This window comes from Pongo abelii, chromosome 21 (genome assembly GCF_028885655.2).
Source record: "Pongo abelii isolate AG06213 chromosome 21, NHGRI_mPonAbe1-v2.0_pri, whole genome shotgun sequence".
NCBI classification, from domain to species: Eukaryota; Metazoa; Chordata; class Mammalia; order Primates; family Hominidae; genus Pongo; species Pongo abelii.
Genome location: NC_072006.2, coordinates 38,731,926 through 38,756,470, shown reverse-complemented (window position 1 = coordinate 38,756,470; position 24,545 = coordinate 38,731,926). Strand labels below are relative to the sequence as shown.

The window sequence follows — 24,545 nt, the reverse complement described above, 5'->3', positions numbered from 1 at the left end:
AGCAGTGACCAAAGTCTTCAGGAGAAATCAAGGTCAAAGCAGACAATTTATAACTTTTGTCTTTTTTCTCTCCCTTTGTTTTCTTAATTCCAGACTTTCTGTTCCAGATCTCACTCCAAACATTGGTCTTTTCTGGTACTTCTTTGCAGAGATGTTTGAGCACTTCAGCCTCTTCTTTGTATGTGTGTTTCAGATCAACGTCTTCTTCTACACCATCCCCTTAGCCATAAAGCTAAAGTAAGTGGCTGGACCTGCTGCTGCTGTGTCTACAGAGCTGTCCGAGAAGCCCCTGCCCCTAATAGCCTTGAGGGTGGCCTTCAAATGTGGAGCACCTGCTGTCAGGTTTAGAGCATCTCACCTAAGGAACCTGCCTTCAGTTGCCGCAGTTGCCAGCGCCATAGCAGGCAATAGAGTCACATGGGTGCAGGCTGCAGTGAGGGTGCTTTGGAGTCCCAGCATTTTCCCTGGCCTCACTCTGAGGTGCTCAAGCCCACATTGCTGCTGAGCCCATTCACTGTTTTGGACTAGAGCCAGGCGGTGGCCAGGCATGGTGGCTCACACTTGTAATCCCAGTACTTCAGGAGGCTGAGGCAGGAGGGTCACTTGAGGCCAGGAGTTTGAGACCAGCCTGGACAACATAGCAAGATCCTATATCTACAAAAATTTTAAAAATTAGCCAGGTGGCGGCCTGGGTGCAGTGGCTCACGCATGTAATCCCAGCACTTTGGGAGGCCAAGGCATGTGGATCACTTGAGGTCAGGCGTTCGAGACCAGCCTGACCAATATGGTGAAACCCTGTCTCTACTAAAAATACAAAAATTTGCCGGGTGTGGTGGCGGGTGCCTATAGTCCCAGCTACTCTGGAAGCTCAGACAGGGGAATTGCTTGAACCCAGGAGGCAGAGGTCACAGTGAGCCAAGATTGTGCCACTGCACTCCAGCCTGGGCGACAGAGCAACACTCCGTCTCAGCAACAACAACAACAACAAAAATTATCCAGGTGTGGTGTTGTGCCCCTGTAGTCCCAGCTGCTTGGGAGGCTGAGGCAGGAGGATGACTTGAGCCTGGGAGTTTGAGGCTTCAGTGAGCTGCTTGTGCCACTGCACTTCCTCTTGGAACAGGAGTTGTGGAGGGGAGTGTGTTTGGAAAAAGTGTATCTGGTGGAATGTCTCCATCAACAGCCCAGTGACAGGTGGTCCACAGAGACTCTGGATAGTTTAGTTGGGAGGCTGGCCACCTGCAACTGTTTAATCTCCTGATCTGTTTCCCTCCAAACGATGTGTGGAGTTCTCTTCTGCAGTCTAAGAGAGCTGACAGATGTTAGGCCTGCTCCATTCCAGGCGCCTTTCTAGACCCTCTGAAACATAATCATACCTAACCTAGCAACTCCTGGAGGTAGGCGTTAGATTCTTATCACTCCCATTTTATAGTTGAGGAAATTGATGCTCAGAGAGGTGGGATGATTTTCCCAGTCACACAGCTAGTAAGCAGTGGAGCTGGGATTTAGACTCAGGTTTGTCTGGTTCCAGAATCTATGCTTATCCCCCTGCACCATGCCAAGCTCCAGAGAGATTGCTTGTAGTAGCCTCCGGAAATGGTTCTATTACCCTAGCTTCAGATAAGGGAAAACAGGCACAGACAGGTACAGATACGCCTAGATGGTCCGGGGAACCTGAAAGAGAGTTTGATTTAGATTTCAAGAGCTCAAGTTCTCTGTCCTAACCTTCCTGCCATTCTCCATGGTCTGTGCACCCATGCACATGGTTCCCATTGTGTAAAACCTCAAAAGCTAATGCTTCCTTCCCATGACACAGCCCTGGCCTGGCTTCTGACAGAACACCCTCCTTCCATGGCCTGGCAGGCTCCGGAACTGGCAGCCTTGCCCGGCTGAGCTCTCCAGCTGTCTGTGGTCCACCTTCCCTGTCCTTGTTCCGGTTAGGCCCAGCCACTGGGTGAAGAGGAGCAGGGAGCCTAGGGCACCCTTCCGCACTGGCCATGCAGCCACCTCTCCGGCAGCTTTTATTGTCTGCATGCAAAGCCACACATTGCTCCTGGGTAGGCAATAATGTCACCATTTTATGACCTGAGCCAGGCCCACACAGTTGTGGGGACAGAAAATATGAAGAGACCTGCTCACCCTGCTGTCTTCTCTTCTGTCTGGGTATGAATTTCCACCTAAGTTCTCCTGCCCCCTGCAAGATTTGTTTCCAGTGCCAGCTTTGTAGCAACAGGGCCCTTCAGGCCACCCTAGTCCCTGTGCAGTGCTGCAGGAGGCTGTAGTCTGTTTTTTTGTCACCGCATTTTCACCAGCCTTTTCAAAGAAATGTTGCCGTTGTTACCAGCTACCTGAAAAGCCTGAAGCCAGTGATTTGGATTGTGTTTAGGAAGATGTTCACCCTGAGCTATAGCTGGACGCTTCTTAGAGGCTACAGGGCTGCACGCCTTTGCCAAGCTGCGTTTCTGAGGCATTTGCTGCACAGCAGCACTGGAGCATTCTGGGTGTGGACGTGTTTGTCTGCACATCTCAGATTCACACCCATGGAGTCACCCTGACCTTTGACCTGCAAGACAAAAAGGTCATTAATCTCTGAAGAAAACCTTCATGGGCTAGGCATCCAGGTACTGTGCAGAAGTAGGCCACGTGCATGTGGTTGAAATGTAGCTGAGGAGGGTGTAGATCCAGCCTCTCCCTGTTGGCTTCCCTTTAGCACTTGGTCAGCTCTCGGAGGAGCACTGAGATTGAGCTCTGTCCCCCAACTCTCTCCTGACCGGAGCTTGGAAGTGTGATCAGCACTCAGGAGAACAGTATTGGGCGTGATTAAGAGCTCTGGAGACAAACAACTCCATCGCTTACTAACCTACTCAGTCAATGCACTTCTCTGAATCTGTTTCCTCATCTGTGAAGTACAGGTGAGAGGATTGCCTACTTTTTTTTTTTCTTTTTGAGACAAGGTCTCACACTGTGTCATCCAGGCTGGAGTGCAGTGGTTGATCACGGCTCACTGCAGCCTCAACCTCCTGGCGCCAGCAACCCTCCCACCTCAGCCTCCTGAATAGCTGAAATTACAGCCATATGCCACCACACCCGGCTACTTTTTAATTTTTTGTAGAGATGAGATTTCACTATGTTGCCTAGGCTGGTCTCAAACTCCTGGGCTCAAGCCATCCTCCTGCTTCAGCCTCCCGAAGTGCTGGGATTACAGATGTGAGCCACTGTGCCCGGCCCAGGATTGCCTGCCTTGAGGGGTGTTGAGGTGTGGTGAGGATCACGTGAGAGGACGCAGGAAAAGGACTTTCCACAGAGGGAGTTCAGGAGAGGACACCCATTGCCATCACTTATTATTAGGTTAAAATAATAATTGAAACTGCTATTAGTTTAAGTTAACAAGAATAGTCCCAGCCCTTAAGAACTGAAAAGCTCTGTGCAGTTCACAGTTCTCTTCCTGGAAAGAAGTTCATCGCACTATGGGTCTGTAGACCCTGCTGACCATGTTGTCAGAGAAAAAAAGGCATCAGCAAGGAGGCACTTCCTGCCTTGCGTCCAGTTGTCAGAGGGGCCTCTGGCAAGGGAGGCCGCCTAATTATCCTGCCAAGCAGTCATTTAAGCCCAGTCATAAAGAATGCTGACTTCATTTGTTTTCTTCCTCTGGCTCCTAGGGGAAGGCCCAGAGCTGGCAGAGGCAGAGGGGGGCTGTTGATGGGAAATGTCTCTGTGGGCTGTTTCCCTAGTGTTTGCCAGGCCCTCCTCACCACCTCTGGGTATTTCTGGGTCCCTGCAGTTTTCTGCTCTGCTACTGGGGCCTGGCTCATGCCTTGTGGATAGCAGAGCCAGCCCCTTCCTGAAGTCCCCTGAGGATTATTTTTGGTTCAAAGGATGGAGTCAGGAGTCTCTAGGGTAGGCCTGGTCCCTGACTCATCTCTCTCTCTCTCTCTTTCCCCTGCCCTGCCCCAGGGAGCACCCCATCTTCTTCATGTTTATCCAGATCGCTGTCATCGCCATCTTTAAGTCCTACCCGACAGTGGGGGATGTGGCACTCTACATGGCCTTCTTCCCCGTGTGGAACCATCTCTACAGATGTGAGTAGTCCTGCCTCTCCCACAGATTTATGTCAGCCTGGGCCTGGATGAGACTGCTGCAGGGAAAAGGAATTCATAGGCATTTACCAGGCACCTGTTACGCTGGCAGCACTAGGAAGGGAGCAGAGGCATGAGGCACAATACCTGCTTCCAGGTGCCGCGGACTTGTGATGATAAAAATGATTGCCATTTATTGAGCACTTACTGTGTACCTGGCCACTGTGGCTCTCACAGTGTTACATGCATTAATTAGCTCATTTGATCTTCACACCAGCCTTTGAGGTAAGTATCCACATTTTGCAGATGAGAAAACTGAGGTACAGAAAGGTAGAGCCACTCATTCAAAGACACGTGACTTCTAATTAGAAGAGCCGGGATTGGAATCCAGATCTGTGAACCCCTACCCAGTGCTGTCCAGCAGGGCTTTACGATGATGGAAATGTCCTCTGTCTGCACAGTTCAATGGGGTAGCCACTTATGTGCCTGAGAACCTGAATTTTTAATTTAAATTTCAGAAGCCACATGTAGCTAGGCTACCATACTAGACAGCAGAACTCTATGCCCTGGGCTTTGAACCATTCCCCAGCACTGCACCCAAAGGTTACTAGAAGGCAGAGGGGCAAAGTTAGACTTCCCTGCCCACTGTGACAACCCCTCTAAGCTCTAACCATCCCCTCCTCAGAGGTGGCTTAGTGATGACCTATCTGTGCTGCCTAGGTCGCCAGTGCTCTTAGCCCTCTATGGTGGGTTCTTTTCAGTGTTTGGGGGCTCCATCAGGGTAGATATCACTACTCATTCACCTTTGTGTCCCCAGCACTCAGGACTGAAGCTGACACATAGAAGACCTTGCAAACGTTTGTGGAGTGGGTTTTTAAACCTCCCCAATAAAGAGGCAGTGTCAGTGGCCCAGCACCACCTGATTCTCTAAACGAGGCATGGAAGGGAGCTGTTGAACTTTCCTTGCCTGCTGTGGGTGTCCAGCAAGGTGTCAGGAATGAACTAGGGAGTGCAGGCTTCAGAGGAAGTGAGTCTTTGTTGTTGTTTTGGGTGTCAACCAGGAAGTGAAACTGACCAGCTGTGGGAAGCAGCCTACCTATAGGAGTGTGCCTCTGAGTGAAGGTAAACAGTGGTGTGGGCAGCTGAGCCAGGGCTACTCCTGCAGGTGATGGCCTGGTGGGGCTGTGACCCATCTGGCCTGACTGGGAGGAGGAAGCAGTGTCTTCTGTGGTGACATTCTCTCTGCACAGACAAGAGTCACCCAGTCCGGTAGGTTGAGAGTCAGCTTGGGGCCCCTCGGCAGAGTGGCCAGTGACAAATCATGAGACCACCAAAACATGGACACGCCTCAGTTTGTGATAGTGGATTTCAAGAATGTAGAATGGATTTTTTTGGTTGCCCATCCCACACTGGGCACTCTCTCTCCCTCAGTGACTGTCTTTCATCCCATTTGCTGAGCAGTCTGGAGAGTCACTTGACTCCGATTCCTGGCATTCCCATTACGAGCCCCACGTGTTCTTAGGCACATCATTTAACCTTTCTGAGCGTCTGATTTTTCCATTAATCAAATAAAATAACTCATGAGTGTGTTAAGTTTGAGAAAGAATATCTGTAAATAGCACTGCAGTTAGTATCGTGAGTAATAATTATGCAGGGGAGTCTCTCACATAGTTCCGTGATCAGAGCTTCGGGCTTGGTAGCCAGAGTCATCAGAATAAACATATTTTTCAAGACTCGAATAAACTATTTTATGCCCTCTGGGGTGAGGAGGCACAAAGAAGAAGGATGGGGTTTCCAGAAACCTGAATGATCTAATAGTTGCTTTTGCTGGCTGGCAGGGCACATAGTCTGCAGGTTCAGGTTGTCTGAAGATCCTGCAGAGAATAGTAGCTGTCCGCCTTTGCTTCACTGCTCCTGCAGCAGGGAGTACACGTGCTTGGAGAACCTGTTTGGGGCTTGACAACTGTGAATCATTATTAGCTGGGAGCAGCATCAGCCCTGGTCCTTGGGACCTATGAGTGGGATGTATGTGTAGAGACGTGTTTAAGCCTACGTTGAATATATTTAATGTGGCTAGGAATTCCATTTAAACATTAGCTGTCAGCGCTAACATGTGTGCTCCCACATTCACCTTTCTGTTTTCCTGTGCAGTGGAGAGGAGAAAAGGAATGTGGCCCCTCCCTGAGTGTAGGTCCCAGACGCTGGACTCTCTGGAGCTTGGATGAGTCATACAGACGCACAATTGTGGTGTTAGGGAACAGCCTGCTGGCAGAGCCCATGCTAGCCTGCACGGTCCAGCAGAAGGAGCCAGTTACCAAAGGGATGGATTTGTGTGTGTGTTTGTTTTGTTTTTATTACTATTGTATAGCGATAAAAGAATGTTGATAGATATACATATAAAGAATCATGATAAAATATATTCCCATGTGTTTTGGCACCTCGTTTAAGAAAGGGAATATCACCATGGCCTTTGAAGTCCCCAAATCCCCTCTGTTACCCTTCTGATTGGACTGGATTTTTCAGGTGAGATTTTCTTTCTGAATGCCTGAGGCTCTGAAGGGAAAGTGGCTTGCCTGAAGTTCCAGTTCATCAATCATGGTGCCAGAGATTGGATAAGCCACCCAGTGAATGTGGTGGGGAACCTGATTCCATCTGGCCTTGCAAGTCTGATGAAGGGTGAACCCTTTCACCTTGTTAGGCCCTGGTCACCTCTGATGCTTTATGGTGCCTGGAACAAGCTGTCCCGTACCCCAGGTCTCCAGCTCCATCTGCTCTGGCATATATAGCTTTAATCTTCTGGCTGTCAGCCAGCAAGAGTGAATAGCAGCTCCCCGTTCCTGCAGAGGTCACCACAGGCCAGAAGCCAACTGCATGCTGCTGATGGTTCTCTAGCCGCATGGGAATGTATCTTTGCAGCCCTTCGAGATAGCACCCAGAGGCTGCCAGTGAGCCTCTCTCATCTCTTTGCACTTGGTTTCCTTCCTGTCACCCTGTCTGAAATCTGTGTCCCTGGCTGGAGGCACAGAACAAGAACCACCTGGTCTGGCAGGCTGCAAACATTTTATTTTGGGAATAGTCTGTGTTCTTTTCAGCAAAATAATTTCCAGGGGATCAGAAAGAACCACTGAGAAATGTACATAGTGATGCTGGGTTAGAGGAGTGGGAAGCATTTGTTCTCCTTCTTGAGGTAGTAACATGGTTTAATAATAATAGTAATTCTCAGTGAAAATGTCCCTTTGCAAGACTCCTTGTTCCTGGGAGGTCTCAGGAGGCTTGAGTCAGGGTTTTGGCCTCTCATCTTTGAAAACCCAGAATTGAGAAACTTCAGATTAGAAAAGAGGATCTTGCAAGCCCTCCAGGCCAGTGTCCAAATTGTGGGATTTCTTAGACCACTAATGTTTCAATAAACTGGGGTGACAGACTTGCCAGCTTTTTATTTTGCTGAAGACATTAAAACAATCAACTACCAGCCATTCTTCTCCATGTTATAAAATAAAGGACTTTTTAATGACAACAACAAAATGATATCTATCATTTCTCAATAAAGAATGAACTGTAACTTGAAAATATTCAGCTTTACAAAGAACTGTGAACTACCGTGTCCTGATTATTCTCCCTTTGACACAGTTCAATGGCATCTCTGTTGCAGACTGTAAGGGGCTGCAGCTGTAATCCAGTGGTTCACAGCCTCGACTGCATATTGGAATTACCTGGGAAGCTTTTAAAACCTCATATGGATGCCTGAACCCCACCCTAGAGACTTTGACTTAGTCTGAGGGCTCTCCATGTGATTTCATTTTGTTTTGTTTTGTTTGTTTGTTTGTTTGTTTTGAGACAGAGTCTTGCTCTGTTGCTCAGGCTGGAGTGCAGTGGTGCAATCTCGGCTCACTGCAACCTCTGCCTCTCCAGTTCCAGCAATTATCGTGCCTCAGCCTCCTAAGTAGCTGGGATTATAGGCGCCTGCCACCATGCCTGGCTAATTTTTGTATTTTTAGTAGAGACGGGGTTTTGCCACTTTGGCCAGGCTGGTTTCGAACTCCTGACCTCAGGTGATCTACCTGCCTCAGCCTCCCAAAGTGCTGGGATTACAGGCATGAGCCACCGCACCCGGCCGTGATTTTGTTTTGTAGCGGGAGTTGAGAATCATCTGTATCATCCAGGCCCCTTCCAATGCATGAGCCCCCAGTATGGCATCATCTCTACTAAGTTGTTGTACACAAATACAGATGGCCTAAATGTTTGGGAGTTTCTCCACCCTTTAAGTCTCCCAAAATTCTCACTTGGGAGAAGGGATTTCCTGAAGGTCAGTATCAGAGAAGAAAAGGGAACTTCCATTCATTAAGTGTCTGCTGGGAACCAGGCACAGTGCTAAGTTCTTTTTAAAAAGGTATTCTTTTAATTATTTTAAATAATATTTATTAGTTTTTAAAAATATGATAAAGTATAAAGAAAGAAAAATAACAGACAGTCCTCCTGTCTGATAACCCCTAGAGAGTTAAAACGGGGGGAAAAAGTACAGTGTGGTAGGCAGAGTAGTAGCCCTCCCCTCACAAAGATGTCCACGTTGTAATCCCCAGAACCTGTGAAGACATCGCCTTACATGGCAAAGGGACTTTAAGACCTTGGGAGGGGAGATTATCCTGGACAATCCAGGTGGCCCCAGTGTAATCACAAGTGTCCCTCAAAGTGGAAGAGGTGGAGGCAGGGGGAATATGGGAAATCTTCTGCCCAATTTTGCTGTGAAACTAAAACTGCCCTAAAAAATAAAGTCTACTGGGCTTGTTTGTGCTTGCCTGTAGTTCTAGCTACTCAGGAGGCTGAGACAGGAGGATCCCTGGAGCCCAGGAGTTCGAGGCTTAAGTGAGATGTGATCCAGCCACTCCACTCCAGCTTGGGCAATGTAGTGAGATTCCATCTCAAAATAAATAGTCTATTTTAAAAAAAAGATGGAAGAGGGAGGCAGAAGAGAAGGTCTGAGTGATGCAATGTGAGAAGGCCTCAATCCACCATTGCTGGATTTGAAGCTGGAAGGGGCCATGAACCAAGGAGTGCAGGGGGCCTCTGGGTGCTGGAAAAGGCAAGCGAGGGATTCTCCTCTAGAGATTTTAGCCTATGAGACCCATTTTGGAACTTCTGACCTCCAGAACTGTTTAATAATAAAGAATATTATTTAAATCACTAAGTTTGTGGGAATTTGCTATAGTAGCAATGGAAAACTAACGTAGCCAGTGATATATCTGTGTCATTTTTTCACGTCATCTTGTTTAATCCAAATGAAGTGTGCGTTTTAGCCCCATTTTATTTTTATTTTTAAACATTTTTTATTTTTAAATTTAAAAATTTTTTTAGAGATGGGGTCTCACTATATTGCCCAAGCTGGTCTCGAACTCTGGGGCTCAAGCAATCTTCCTATCTCAGCCTCCCAAAGTGCTGGGATTACAGGCATGAGCCACCATGCCCACCCTAATTTTTAATTTTTATAAGTACATACTAGGTGTGTAGCCTCATTTTACAGATGAGGAAGCTGAGGTCTAGAGAAACTTGCTAATAAATGGCAGAGCAGGATTTTAACGAAGTCTGTACCCGGCTGCCGTGCTATGCTCCCGTTTGGCTGAAGCCAGCCTGCCTGCCTGCCTGCCTGCCTGCCTCTGGACCACCCTTGAGTAGCAGGTCCTTCCTGAGACCTCAGGGAGAGCTTTCTTCCTGGTGGGATTCGGCATTCCCTTAGGGGCAGGGAGTGAGAGACGGTGTCAAAAAGAGGTCCTTTATCATCTAAGGGAGAGTTGGGAATGTTTGAAGAGCGAGGCAGGGGTCCTAAGACACCAGTTAAGGAGAATGGAAGACATGTTCCTAAGACCCAGGACTGTGGCACCATGGAGACCCACGGTGGGGCTTTAATCGTCACGGTTCATGCTGGGGTTCCCACCCATAATCCCACATGGCCAGATGGCACCCTGCTTGGGGAGAGGGGTACTCTTGGACCCTCCAAGATTAGGAGGTGAGGGGAATATCTTCCTGAAATGCCCTGTTTGGTGCCCCAAGGCACTCATGACATTTCTAACTATAGCTGGTCTTCAGCCAGCCAAGCCCACAGTGGGAGGAAATAATCCAAATCCAGGAGCTACCACCAGCTGTGGGCATGGGGAGCCATTGACTTGGGAGTCTGGGGTTTGCTTCCTGGCACCCCAGTACCTCTGGGGGTGCTCTGCCTTTGAGCTACATGAGGCTCACCTTGGGCCTCTCCATTCGGGGGGCCATTGCAGCAGGGAAAGGGTGCCAGAGAGAGCGCATCAGGCTAACTGTGACCCTCTGTCTTTGCAGTCCTGAGAAACATCTTTGTCCTTACCTGCATCATCATCGTCTGTTCCCTGCTCTTCCCTGTCCTGTGGCACCTCTGGATTTATGCAGGAAGTGCCAACTCTAATTTCTTTTATGCCATCACACTGACCTTCAACGTTGGGCAGGTAAGAGGGACAGCATGGGGGTCAGCTTGGGGACAGGAATTCATTTTGCAGCCTCAAGCATTCAACCATGGCTTTGGATTCTGCATACCGGGGATGTAGACGTGAAGGAGGGACAGTTACTCCCCTCAACTAGCTCCCAGTTGGACAGGACAGGGAAGTAAGAGCAGTGTAAGGCTGAACCTGGCAGATATATATTGGGCACCACACTGAGCCATAGCCACGCTGAATTCTCAGCAAGCCTAGGAGACAGGGCATGTTATCCCTACTTTACAAATGAGGGACAGAGGCTTGCAGAGGTCGTCTCTTGTCGAAGGTCATTGGAGGAGCCAAGAACAAAATTCACATAAGGCTTGATTTCTGAGGTACCCCTTTCTGTAATGGTGCCTGTTGTTCCAGCACCCATAGGGAGTAGACAGAGTGAGGGGGAGAGGGCAAGGAGAGGCTCTGCGGACTCTCAGGACGGCAGGAACAAAGGCAGGCAGAGAACGGGGCCGGTCTGGCTGTTGGGGAGTTGAGCATAAATTGTGTGGCTGGGAGCGGTGGAGAGGAGGCTGCGGTCACAGGCTGAGGAGTACCAGCAAGGAGCTCAGCCTTCCCCTGAGCTGGGAAGCCTGTCCCTCTGTTCCACAGAGAAGGATTCTCAATCAGAATCCTCAGAGGGAGCTTGTTAAAGATGCAGATTCCCTGTTAACAGGCTTTAAACTCTGCAATTATGTTGCAACCGTCCCAAGTACATGGCTCTGTTTTAAAAAGCCAGGTTCTCTGATCCCACTCCCAGAAATGTTGATTCAATGTGGAATACAGGATCAGGAATTTATATTTTTAATAAGCTCTTCCAGAGGTTCTGTGGCAGCGGGTCTAACAAACTCTAGGTGGACTCACCCACCCTTCTTGGAAGTTCCCTCCTCCACGTGCTGCGTTCTCTCAGGTCAGGCTCTGGCCTCGTAGTGGAAGTCTTATGAGAATCACTTGTACCATTTACCATTTCAATTGCCATTGGCACAGCCAGGCATTTCCTATGTGTAATAGCCTGGATGGGAAGCAGGCTGGCTGGAAAGATAATGATGCCAGTGAATAATCCCCAGGGTAATTCTTGCCTCCAAGGTTAGCTGCGGGAAAAGAAAGGAGTTAGGGCTTTTTCAGTGAGTGATGGGACTGGTGTTTCCTGCATGGACATTTCTGGAGGATTAATGTCCAGCCCAGCCAGTTGTTTTGGTTTGTGAGCAGAAGAAAGAGAGATAGAGGGCCCTGTAGCCTGGGTGGGGCCCAGTCGGAGGGCCTGTTCTGTCTCTCACACTGTAGTTAGGGATGGTGGATGCGCAGCCCCTCTTACTTCTGACCCATGCAGGCAGAATTCTGCAGGGCTCAACTGCATATCCTGAAGGAATCCAGAAGGTTGCCCTGGCTCTCCTGCCTTTCTGGAATCTCCTTCCTTTTCCTTACCTCCCAGTGGTGGCTGGCATAGGTGGGCATTGGGCCTGCCCTGGGCCTCTAGGGAGGTTGGCAAGCTCCACAGAAATAGTCCACAGCCTGTTGTCTTGTCATGAGTCTTAGTCTTAAGTTTGGGTCTGGAAATACAGTTGCAGTGATTATGAAGCATCCATGGAACTTGGCAGACAACAGCTTTCTTCTCTGTGGCTGCCTTTCTGAGAGAAGGGACTCTAAAGCATCACAGGGGGGGTGTCTGCAAGTGGTCAGGTGCCATTGAAGGCAGGAGAAACTGAATTATTGGAAAGAGGGATTGGGGTTAGGGATGGAAACCAAAGGCAGGTGGATCAAGTGTGTTCATAGCTGAGAGAAACCAGCTGGACTCTTGGCATGATCTCTTACCTTTTTTTTTCTTAATCTCTTTTTAAAATGTATTTTAAATCATCAAGTAATACATGAATTCATTATTGCTGGGGGAAAGAAGTCAAACAAAATAGAAGAATATGGAATGGGCTGAGTGTGGTGGCTCATGCTTGTAATCCCAGCTCTTTGAGAGACCAAGGTAGAAGGATTACTTGAGGCTAGGAGTTCAAGAACAGCCTGTGCAACATAGCAAGACCCTATCTCTACCAAAAAAAAAAAAAAAGACTATGGAATGAAAAGAAAAGAAAAGATCTGCCTGAGCCCCCATCATTTTCTACGCCTCTGCAGACGTGGCCACTGGGATCTGTTTGGTATGTGTCTTTGCAGACTTTCCTCTGTGCATTTATAGACAGCTATAGATACAGATACATAAAGACGGTTTTTGTTTGTTTGTTTATGTAGGTAAATGGCATTCTCCTTTAAGTAGCATTCTTTGGCTTGCTGTTTTTCACTTAATGATTTTGTCTTGAGATAATTTTTTAATGGCTCTGTAATATCCAGTGGTTTGGACTAGGTACAGCCCTGCTGATGGGCATTGAGGTTGCCCTTGGTTATTTTGGCACTTTATTTGTATACTTATTTTTTGAGATAGAGTCTCACTCTGTCACCCAGGATAGAGTGCAATGGCGTGATCTTGGCTCACTGCAACCTCCACCTCCTGGGTTCAAGCAATTCTCTCACCTCAGCCTCCTGAGTAGCCAGGATTATAGGCGTGCGCTATCATGCCCGCCTAATTTTTGTATTTTTGGTAGAGAGTAGAGATGGGGTTTCACCACATTAGCTAGGCTGGTCTTGAACTCCTGACCTCAAGTGATTTGCCCGCCTCGACCTCCCAAAGTGCTGGGATTACAGGTGTGAGCCACTGCACCTGGCTTATTTTGTCACTTTAAATGTAAGAGCCTTGCAGCCAGGCGTGGTGGCTCAAGCCTGTAATCCCAGCACTTTGGGAGGCTGAGATGGGAGGATCACTTGAGGTCAGGAGTTTGAGACCAGCCTGGTCAATAGTAAAAAATAATAATTAGTAAATACAAAAATAATAATAAATAGTAAATAATAAATAAATAAAATGGAAGAACCTTGCATATCCCTCCACATATTCTTGTACACACATGCTGGTATTTTGTAGAGTAGATTCCAAGTGATGGGATTTGCTGGGTCAGGGGGCATATGCATTTTACGCCTCTGGCAGGTATTTCCAAGTTGCCCTTCAGGCAGGCCACACCAACCTACAGGCCTCCCAGCAGGGGGTCCAAGTACTTCCTGGGGCTGCTGGCTTTGGACTTTGTTGCTGCTGCTGCCAGGTCACTAACAGGGTGCGTCGGATGGGGCCACTTGCTCACTGAGGCAGTCACTCGAGGCATATCCTTGTCCCAGAGCACTGACTGAGGTAAGAGAGCCCCTCTTCATGAAAGTTATGCCACCCTTGCCTTTGGACCTGTTGGGAGCCTCAGAGTGCAAAATGAGACATTTTGAATTTTACTAAGAGTGAAGTGTCACCTCCTCATAGAGACCTTTCATGAGGTCTCCTTGTCCCACTGTCTTTTTCTCAGCCTTGCATGTCCTGCGCAGCCCAAGCCCAGCCCCTGCTTCTGTGTCTTCCATCGAGACGTATGGCATTTGGGGACATGTTCTCAGTTCCATATCCTGCTGTGAGCTAGGAAGGTGCCTGGTATTCACCTGCCTCATTTTCTCCTCCTTGGGCAAGACAGAGCAGAGCTCTCCTAGGAACCAGATGAATACAAATTTCAAGGAAGTATCTAGAACCTTGATATCATTGCTGAAATCAAGAGGTGAATATAGAGAACACCTTGGCTTATAGATTGTTTTTTAAATCCTGCTCTGTTTGAGTTGTTCAGTGCCATACCCTATTACAGAACAAATTATGTGTGGATTATTAGTTATACCGGCAGGTAAACCAGTGACTAAGGCCCCATCCTTTACCCTGGGAGCTATTATTTTTCTGCCTGTGGCATGGTTCATTTACTAATTATGGTTGTTCCTCAGAGTCAGTAACAGGAAATGACAACAGTAAACCATCCATGGTGGGGGGTGCGCCTGAGTGTGAGAGAACGAAGGAGGGATTGAGACCAGTGGATTGCTCGAGGGCCTCCCCCCACTTCCTCAAGTGATTTAACTTCTCTAGGTTGCAGTTTCCTTATCTCAAAAGCTGGGATGATGACCCACAGCTTCCAGGGTGTTGAGAGGATTGGACGTAACTTGTGGGTCCTGTTGCCATTACTCATGTGTGTTGACATGGGAAACAGCAAGAGCAACATGCTCTTCAAATACCCAGAGCAGATTCCTGGAGAGACAGTCGATGAACCAAAGGAAGCAGTTTTTTTTTTAACCCTTTTATTTTGTGAGTCAGTGACCAGCAGATGGAAAACATTAATCAAGGATTACATATAAACAAAAAGGAACTTATTTAAATTTAGCTTTTTTAAAAGAGTAGGGCAAAGTGTCACACTCACCTTCATGCTGTTTAAAAACAGAGAACATAAGAAAATCTTTTCCTAAAATTATAATTGATGGTGGCTCATGCGGCCCAGTGTGGTGGCTCACACCTGTAATCCCAGCACTTTGGGATCATGAGGTCAGGAGATCAAGACCATCCTGGCTAACACGGTGAAACCCCGCCTCTACTAAAAATACAAAAATTAGCTGGGTGTGGTGACACGTGCCTGTAGTCCCAGCTATTCGGGAGACTGAGGTAGGAGAATCACTTGAACCCTGAAGGTGGAGGTTGCAGGGAGCCGAGATCGTGCCGCTGCACTCCAGCCTGGGCGACAGAGAGAGACTCCGTCTCAAAAAAAAAATAAAAATAAAAATAAATAACAGTGGCTTATGTTTCAGGAGAGCTTACTAGGGGCTGGCCCCACGTGATCCCTATAATCTTCTGATCACGTGCTCAGATGGCCTTCCGAACCATTCTGTGTGCATTTACATAAACTCATAGGCTCATGGAGAGAGAGGCTTATTTGTGTGTGGGTATGTGTGTTTTATTATTGACATAATGATGAAAGTAGGACTTTTTTCCCTTTTAGTAAAATGTCTTGGTGATCTTTCCTTGCTCATATGTGAGAGAGGAACCTCCTTTTTATTTGAGTCCTGCATATGTGAACTCACCACACTTTTTGTAACTACTCTACTGACAGCCCTTTACGTAACTACTCTACTGACAGCCTTTTACGTTGTTTTCCTTTTTTTCTTTAGTTATAAGGAATTTACTCTTCATAACAGCCCTTCGAAGGAAGTACTATTATTAACTCATGATACAAATGAGGAAACTGAGGCTTGGAAGGGTTAGAGACTTACCCAAACTCACTAAGCTGCGAAGGGGTGTATTTATCCACAGTCTTGTTTGTCACATCCTCTTAGTAGACTGTGGGTTCCATTAGGGTGAGCCCTGGGTCTGTCTTCTTCATGGCTGTATCCCCAGCACCAAGAAGAATATTCAATGACTACTTATTGATGACAAATTGAATGAGCTGGCATCAGAAACCACATGTTATGACCAATGCTCTAACACACTTCTGTACACCTCAACCTCCCCATGCCAATCCCTGTTTTGGTCTGATTTGGGCCTGTGGCTGGTCTACTGGATTCCTAGGGGGTCAGAGCCAGAGCCCCCTTACCCTTGTATCCCAGTAGCTGGCCTGAGAGCCCCACTCCTGCCCTGTGTCTACATCCAAAACAGACTTCTCGTCTGCCTGCCCTTCCTTTTTTAAATTTTATTTTAGTAGGCCGGTTGCAGTAGCTCATGCCTGTAATCCCAGCACTTTGGGAGGCTGAGGTGGGCAGATCGCTTGAGCTTAGGAGTTCGAGACCAGCCTGGGCAACATGGCAAAACCCCATCTCTACAAAAAAATACAAAAATTAACCGGGTGCAGTGGCATGCTACCTGTAATCCCAGCTACTCAGGAGGCTGAGGCAGGAGAATCGCTTAAGCCCGGTAGGCGAAGGTCGCAGTGAGCCGAGATCACGCCACTGCACTCCATCCTGGGTGACAGGAGTGAAAATGCTGTCTCAAAAAAAATTTTTTTAAATTTTATTTCATTTTTTTTTCTTTTTGAGACAGGGTCTTGCTCTGTTGCCCAGGCTGGAGTGCAGTGCCCAGGCTGGAGTCACAGCTCACTGAAGCCTCAACCTCTTAGGCTCAAGAGATCCTCCCACCTCAGCCTCCCAAGTAGCTGGAACTACAGGCACACCCTCACACCTGGCTACTTTTTAAATTTTTGGTAGAGACACGGTCTTGCTATGTTGTTACGAGCTCGAACTCCTGAGCTCAAGCCAAACTCCTGCCTCAGTCTCCCAAAGTGCTAGGATTACAGGTGTCAGCTGCCGCACCTGGCCAACCACCCACCCTTCCAAACAGGATCTGGATCATCTGGAACTCTACTCCTCAAGCCACTGCCTATTTGCTGTGAGGGGCCAGCCCTGACCCCTCCCTGTACTGCAGACCCTCAGATACCGGGCTGGCCTTGCATTGGCCATTCTCCTTTCTGTTTTGAGTGAGGCCTGAAGCCCGAGGTCTGACACCAACCTCCTGCGTGCTGCCCCCTGCCTGGGACTCACTGTTCACTGCAACACAGATGAAACCACAATCCTGTCTCCTGGAGTTGCCTGTCAGTTGGCCTGGTGTGTCATTCTGGGAAATGGGACCTATGAGGAAATGCTTGGAGATGTGTTGGGTGGGTCATTAGTGGCTGAGTGGTGTGTAGCCCCCATTTGGGGATGGCTCGAGACCCATTTCAGGTTTCTTCCTGCAGGTTGTGTGTGGCCTGGGCTGTGCAAGATCCCAGGTCTGTGTGTGGGAAGGCTCGTTCCTCCCAACATGCGGTCCCTGTGGCCAAGCTGGAGCCCTTGTCCTCATCCTGCTGGATGTGCATGTTTACTTTGCTTTTCCCAACTAGTGGCATTCTGTCAAGGTCTTAGTTCATTCCTTTGTCCTTCCAGCACTGAGCATCCCAAGCTTGTCCCTCACAGGCCCTTCCCAGCCCCTTCTCCTCCCCCACAACCAGAGTGACAGGAAGAGCCTAGGCTACATACAGCAGGACAAAGGCCACCGAAGGCCAGGGCTCTGGAAGCCCAAACTCTGTAGCGACTCCAGCCCTATCTGTCCTGGCTCGCTGGCCTCAGGCACATCCCATAACTCCTGGGAAGCTAATTTATTTATTTGCAAATATTAATTAGGTACCTACTATTCACCAGGCACTCTGCGAGGGGTGAATGAGACAGAGGTGTGCTTCCAAGGAGCCCTCGGTCTGTGGAGAGAAAGGAAAAGACGTGGGCAGGACAGGGCAGCCTGACGAGCTGGGAGCCCAGAGCTGGGCTGTTAAGGAGGCTTCCTGGGGAAGGTGCCTCTAAGTGGGGTCCTGAGGGATGGGTAGGATCTAACTGGGTTCTATGATTTTAGGTAGCAAGACCTGGGTGGGGGTGAAGGAGGAAGAGAGAGAGAGAGAGAGAGAGAGAGGAGGAAGGAGGGAGCAAGGGGGAACACCGTGCTGCTGGGAGCTCAGTGGGACTGGCTGTACCACTTGAGAGGGAATGAGGGCAATTCAGACAGCAGTGGTCAGACCACAGGCCTTCAAGGGCCTCTTATGCAGAGGTCCAGACTGCACCTTTGGCTTTAAGCGCTGAGGACAAATGTGATCAGATCCATGCTCTGAAAACCTCACTCTGCTGGGAAGAGCAGAGGTAAGAGGTGTGAGCCTGGCATCCAGGGCACCAGGGTCAAGGCTGTTGAAATCTGGGGGGGGTGGTGGTGGTGCCCTCAGTTTCCTCAAACTGGGAAGGTGGTTGTGAGGACTTAATGTGGGAAAAGTGCCATGTAAGTGAAAAGTGCCATGTAAGGACAGTTATTACTTGTAGCCTCATCCTCAGTCTCACCTTGTGACCTCTCAGACCCTGAAACTGAGGTCCAGAGATTTCACTTGTTACTTTGTATCTTCAGAGCTGCAGGGTGGAGCTTTCTTCTCCACCATTTACTCCTACATAATGTCCGCTCCGGCCTGTGGGTTGCCAGGTTACGCCAAAGTGCTGTCCAGCTCCACAGTCGGCCGCCAGCCTCCTCTGCCTCCCAGCTTCCTGGATCCCAGGCAGGTGGGCAGAGGCTGCTGCACTTTGCCAACTGTGACGGCCACATGCATTCCCCCCAGCGTGGGCTGGCTGTCAAATGTCAGTGCCCCCAACAGCAGCAGGAGGCCTGGGGAACCAGGACATGCCTGGGTGATAGCACCTGCTTCTCTAGGAATCTGCAGCCCTGGTGGTGGCCAAGGCTGCCGTCCTGAGCCCAGCAGTTTCAAGACACACTGTATTAACAACCTCTACTGGCTTTTCACAAAAAAAGTCAATCTCTCTCTCTCTCCACTGAGTGACAGAGCTGTGAACTGGGGAGAGCAGCCTCCGCAGGGTATAAAGGTACCTGAGGTGTCAGCACAGGCCTGGCATGGAGCAGGACTCAGTTCATGTGGGTGCAGACCCTAGGGGGTTGTGGAAGAACTCAGGGTTGGGCCTCTGACAGGCAGGATTGGCCCCTAACTCTTCACTTCCTACCATGTGACCTTTTGCAGGGCCCATAACCCCTGAGCTTCCCTTCTCTACGTAGGCATTGTCAGCCCTACCCTGGGGTGTTGGAAAGGGACAGTATTGTTTTTTTGTTAAAGGGCCTGGCCCAGGGCAGACACTCAGAAGATGTTCATTTCCCTGTCTCTCCATCCTGCCCTGCACTGGAGCATGTTCTGAGGGTTTCATTCTACTTCTGATTCATCCTGTCTGTCCCTGGTCACCCCTTTATCAGCTAGCTGCCCCATGAGCTCTTCATCATGGTCCCAGGGGGAGGCAGCTCTGGAGCCCTCATGGCTGCCATAGAGAGGAATGTGGACCGAGCTGTCCCTGGGGGCAGCGCTGAGAGGGTAGAGACCAGCAAACAGCTCAGAGAGAGCTGGCCCTGTGCCGGGCCTGGGGCCATAGAACTGGAGCAAATGCAGCCCCATTTGGTTGGGAGGCCAGTGGACAGTGACTTCACTTCAGGGTCCATGTAACAATGCAGGGTTAGAGAAGACTCCTGGCGGGAGATGAGCCTCTGAGGGATAGGTGGGAGCTGCAGTGCTGCTGGGCAGGGCAGGGGGAGCCAGGGAACTTCTGAGCAGGCAAGTGTGCATGTATGTGTGTGTATCTGTGTGTGTGTGAGTGCAGTGCAAGCGTGTGAGCAGTGAGAGCGTGCGTGTATGTGTGTGCATCTGTGTGTGCGAGCATGTGTGTCTAAGCATTGCAAGCTTGCATGTGTGCACCTGTGTGCATGTATGTGTGTACCTGTGAGTGCAGTGCGAGCATGTGTGTGTGCACCTGTGTGTGCGAGCATGTGTGTCTAAGCATTGCAAGCATGCATGTGTGCACCTGTGTGTGTGTGCACCTGTGTGTGAGTGCAGTGCGAGCCTGTGTGAGCAGTGCAAGCGTGCATGTATGTGTGTGCACCTGTGTGTGTGCGAGCATGTGTGAGCAGTGTGAGTGTGCGTGTATGTGTGTGCACCTGTGTGTGAGTGTGCGTGTTTGTGTGTCCAGAGAGGTGGCTGCGGGAGGAGAAGAGGGCAAGTCTGAGAAGGGGATTGGCAAGGCAGTATTTCAGCCACATTGGATGGGATCCAGAGACCTGAGGACACAGAGGGACAGACATGTTCTGGGGTCCTAACTGGCACAAAGACTAGAGGAGCCCGGCTGGGCGCGGTGGCTCACGCCTGTAATCCCAGCATTGGGAGGCTGAGGTGGGCAGATCATGAGGTCAGGAGATCGAGACCATCCTGGCTAACATGGTGAAACCCTGTCTCTACTAAAAATACAAAAAAAGAAAAAACTAGCCGGGTGTGGTGGCGCACGCCTGTAGTCCCAGCTTCTCGGGAGGCTGAGGCAGGAGAATCACTTGAACCGCGGAGGTTGCAGTGAGCTGAGATCACACCATTGCACTCCAGCCTGGGTGACAGAGCGAGACCTCGTCTCAAAAAAAAAAAACTAGAGGAGCCCAGCATTGTTGGTAACAAGCTAGAGCCTATTACTGTAATTTTCCAGATGAGGAAAATGCAGCCCAGGGGACAGGAAGAGACTTAACATCACACAGCCACTGACTCGCCCATGCAAATACCACAGCCCCTTGCCCAACTTGCCCCTGTCCAGACTGGGCAAAGGGGCTCTGGGTCTGCAGCTGCTGTGTTGGCTGCATCCTAGGGCCTCTGGGAAATCCCTGCTCTCCTCACGGCCCAAATGGAAAGCCCCAAGGTCAGAAGAGGTTGTCCTGGCTACAGGCTTCCCTCTGAAAGGGCCAGGTCTCTCGGCCAGCCTGGTGTCCTCTCCCTGGGGGCAGGGTGCCCACTCAGGACTGATGACGCCCAGGGCTGTGTGCCCAAGCCGCTCACAGGGCTCTTCCCGTCACCCCCTTTATCCTCCAGATTTACACATACACAGCAGAGTTGACAGCTTTAGCATTGGACACCCATATACATACTCACCAGCGGGAGTCTACCATTCACATCTTCCTGTACTTCTTCCATCATCCCTCAGTCCATCTTACTTTTTTAGTGTATTTCAAATTGAAATGCAGACATCAGTACATGTCCTGCTAAATATTTCAGCATGTGTATCATTTTCTTATGTAAAATTTATTATACAGGGAAAAGTGCAAATCTTATGTGTACATTTGCCAAAGCTCTCTTTCACTCAGCAAAATATTTTGAGTTTGTTACATACAACAATAGGTCATTGCTGTTAATTTTTTTCCTGTTTTAAGAGCTGGGGTTTGCTCTGTTGCCCAGGTCGACCTCCTGGGCTTAAGGGATCCCCTTGCTTCGGCTTCCCAAGTAGCTGGAATTACAGGCACAAGCCACCATTCCCAGCTAGTTCATTTATTTTTTAAGTAAACTTTTTATTTTAGAATCACTTCAGATTGATAGAAAAGTTGCAGAGATAGAACAGAGTTCCTGTAAGCCCCCACCTAGTTGCCTAAGTTGTTAACATTTTATATGTTACCATGATGTGTTTGTCAAAACTAAGACACTCACCCTGATACATTACTATTAGTCTGAAACACTAGAATGGATTTGGATTTCCCGTTTTTCCAGTCACATCCTCTTTCTCTACCAGGACCCCATCGAAAGGTCCACGTTACATTTAAGGTCACATCTCTCCAGTGTCTTCTGCTTTTCTTCTTAGTCTTTCCTGACTTCTCATGACCTTGACAGTTGAGGAGCACTGGCCAGGTATCTTGTAGAATGTCACCCAATTTAGGTTTGTCCCCCAGTTTAGGTTTGTCTGATGCTTTTCTTAGGATTATCTTGGGGTTGTGGGTTTTTAGAAAGAATACCCCAGACGAAGTGCCCTTCTCATCACATCTATTGGGGGGGTACATGCTAGCCACGTGATTTCAAGCTGATGTTAACCTCCACCACGTGGTTAAGATAGTGTTGGCCAGGTCTCTCCACTGTAAAGTTACTCTTTTCCCTTTCCCTGCTCCGCAGGAGGAAGTGAGTAACCAAGTCTAGACCACCCTAGGCTTAGGGGATGCAGAGTGGACAAGAATTAAGCTCCTTCTATGGGAGGGGGATATAACTACCTACATTGTTTGGAATTCTTCTGGAAGGAAGATTTATCTCCCCCCCATTGATGTATTGATTCATTGATTTATTGGCTGATTTGTTTTAATTGAAGTTTTATTTATTTATTTTTTTTGAGACGCAGTTTCGCTCTTGTTGCCCAGGCTGGAGTGCAGTGGTGCGCTCTGCCTCCCGGGTTCAAACGATTCTCCTGCCTCAGCCTCCCGAGTAGCTGGGATTACAGGCATGCGCCACCATGCCTGGCTAATTTTGTATTTTTAGTAAAGACGGGGTTTCTCCATGTTGGTCAGGCTGGTCTCGAACTCCCAACCTCAGGTGATCCGCCTGCCTCGGCCTCCCAAAGTGCTGGGATTACAGGCATGAGCCACTGCGCCTGGCCGAAGTTTTATTTTTATCAATGGAATACATGTGTGTAGTTTGCAAAGTTAAGGCTTATAGGGGAAAAGAATAGCTACCTAAAGTCTTACTGTTATTTCTGCTGGTACTTCTAAATAACATGCTTACTCTTCTATGTGTACTTTTTTCTGTTTTATATTAGGTTGGATCATATGAAATTGCCAGTATTCAACCATTTTTTTATCTGCACAACTGGCAGATATATGGTCCAACCTAATAACCTAATCTTTTTCTTCCCGCTTCTTGTCCAGATGATTATTGTGTGACATGGAGTTGCTTCGTTTTGATTGTTGTGGATTGTGACTGCACCTGCCCCTCAGCTGACCTGGTTCAGGGATCAGCCTCTGAGCTCAGCCCCTGCTTTGGGCTCCTCCTGCCCAGATGGCATCTCGGGCCTGGGTGAGAAAGGGCTGCAGGGTATGAGGTCAGCCTTTGCTGTGATCGCTGCCCCCCAGTGGGCCAGCCTGGAGCTGCCAGCTGGGCAGCTGGGGGCAGGGCCTCAGGGGCTGCCTGAGCTCTGTCTGCTTTGCTGACACTGTGACCAATCTCGTGCTCATCAGTGATCTGGGCCCCAGGCGGACCACCTTTCTGGGTCCATGGCCATTAGTCCAGTGCTCCAGGTGTAGCCTTAGGCCAACCATTGAACCCTTTGAGTCTCAGTTTCCCCATCTGCTTAAGATGAGGATTGTTCAACCTTCCAGATGGGCTTCTGTGGTGATAGAATGGCAGGTACTTGTCCTGAGGCCATCAGAGCTGCTGGTGACAGGATACCTTCCTGAACTCCTCCAGGCGCCTCTGATCTCTCCTTAGCTGCTGTTGTGTTACCTTCAGGTGAGTGAGAAGCTGCCCAGGACAGGGTCTGGAGGTCTAGATCCCAGGCTTAGCTCAACCTGTCTTGCCCCAAGACCATAGCCAAGTGCTCTGTGCCTCAGTCTCACCATCTGTGCCAGGTGGTTGGTGCCAATCCTCTGAGGCCTCTAGGTGCCTGAAAGCTGCGGTGTCTGCATTGTGAGCCCCTGTCCCCTCATCCTTCTCTGAGGCTGGGCCCTTCCCAACCTGCTCCAGGGACCAGTGGTCTTGGGAAGCTTGGGCTGACTGGGATTGCAGACTCCGGGTCTGGTGTATATGGCCCTTGGCAAATCCCTATTCCTTTCTGGGCCTCCTTGAAGAGACAGTGGGCTGAGCTTCTAGGCCCCCTTTGATTCTTCTGTGTGTGGCCCAGAATGGGACAGACAGACTGAGCTGGGCACAGAAATACCATAGTGACAGAACCATTCGAAGACCCTGCCCTGATGGAGGCCCCGGGCCAGGGGACGAGGCACAGTCAGGCTGTCAGCTGAATGGAAAATTACACTTTCGATGAGTCTGTTATCGAGTAGAGATTAGTGGGGCCAAGACCTAATCTAGGGGGCAAGTGATCCTTCCTGAGCCCTGAAGAGTAAGCAGCTGTCGACTAGATGAACGGGGAGAGAACATTCCAGGCAGAAGAAACAGTAAAGATCCTGCAGTGGGGTGAGGTGGAGCCGGGAGAGGGCGGGCAGGGACCCTAGCAAGGTCTCAGAGCACGAGGGAGTTCGAGCTTTGCCCTAAGGCATGGGAAGCCTTTGGAGGATTTGAAGGCTGGAAGTAGCACCATCAGATGTAGGTTTTGAAATGCTTCCTCTGGCTGCCAGGGAGAATGGGGTGGGCGCGGGTTTGAGAGCAGGGAGCCCAAGGACCAAGCTTTGCTGTTGTTTAGATGACAGTGGCTCTGTCCAGAGTAGTGACTGTGGGGATGGATCGAAAGGGTGGATTTAAGTTTAGGGGGAATAGACAGGTCATGGTGGCTCGATGTATGAGAGAAGTGTCAGGGCAATTTTGTGGCCTGGGCACCTGGCTGGAAGATGGGGGCATGGATGCCCAGTGGGAGAAGTGTATTTGACAGGGAAGGTGAGGAGTTTGATGTGGACCTGGCTGGGTTGGAAGTGGCTGTGGGAGGATGGGGCAGAGGCCTCTGGTTGCACAGGCACCAGGCTGGCATTCGAGGCCAGAGCCTGGGATGGAGGTGTAGACCATGGGTGGGGGCAGGGGGAGTCCAGGCAGCTTCTGAGAGGCCAGACCTTGCAGGGTCAAGTATGGGCCCTGAGGTGGGGGGCCCTGAGCAGGGCCTCTCCAGTGCC

The 24,545-nt window shown here is 49.4% G+C and overlaps 1 protein-coding gene across 1 annotated transcript in view; it reads left to right on the top strand.

The window, feature by feature from the left end:
- PIGU (phosphatidylinositol glycan anchor biosynthesis class U) overlaps nt 1-24,545 on the top strand; it is a 114,695-nt gene that overhangs the window by 89,600 nt on the left and 550 nt on the right. The window contains exons 9-11 of the mRNA XM_002830232.4: nt 94-237; nt 3,952-4,076; nt 10,395-10,537. Coding sequence (XP_002830278.1) covers nt 94-237; nt 3,952-4,076; nt 10,395-10,537 — 412 coding nt within the window. The remainder of the gene's footprint in view (nt 1-93; nt 238-3,951; nt 4,077-10,394; nt 10,538-24,545) is intronic.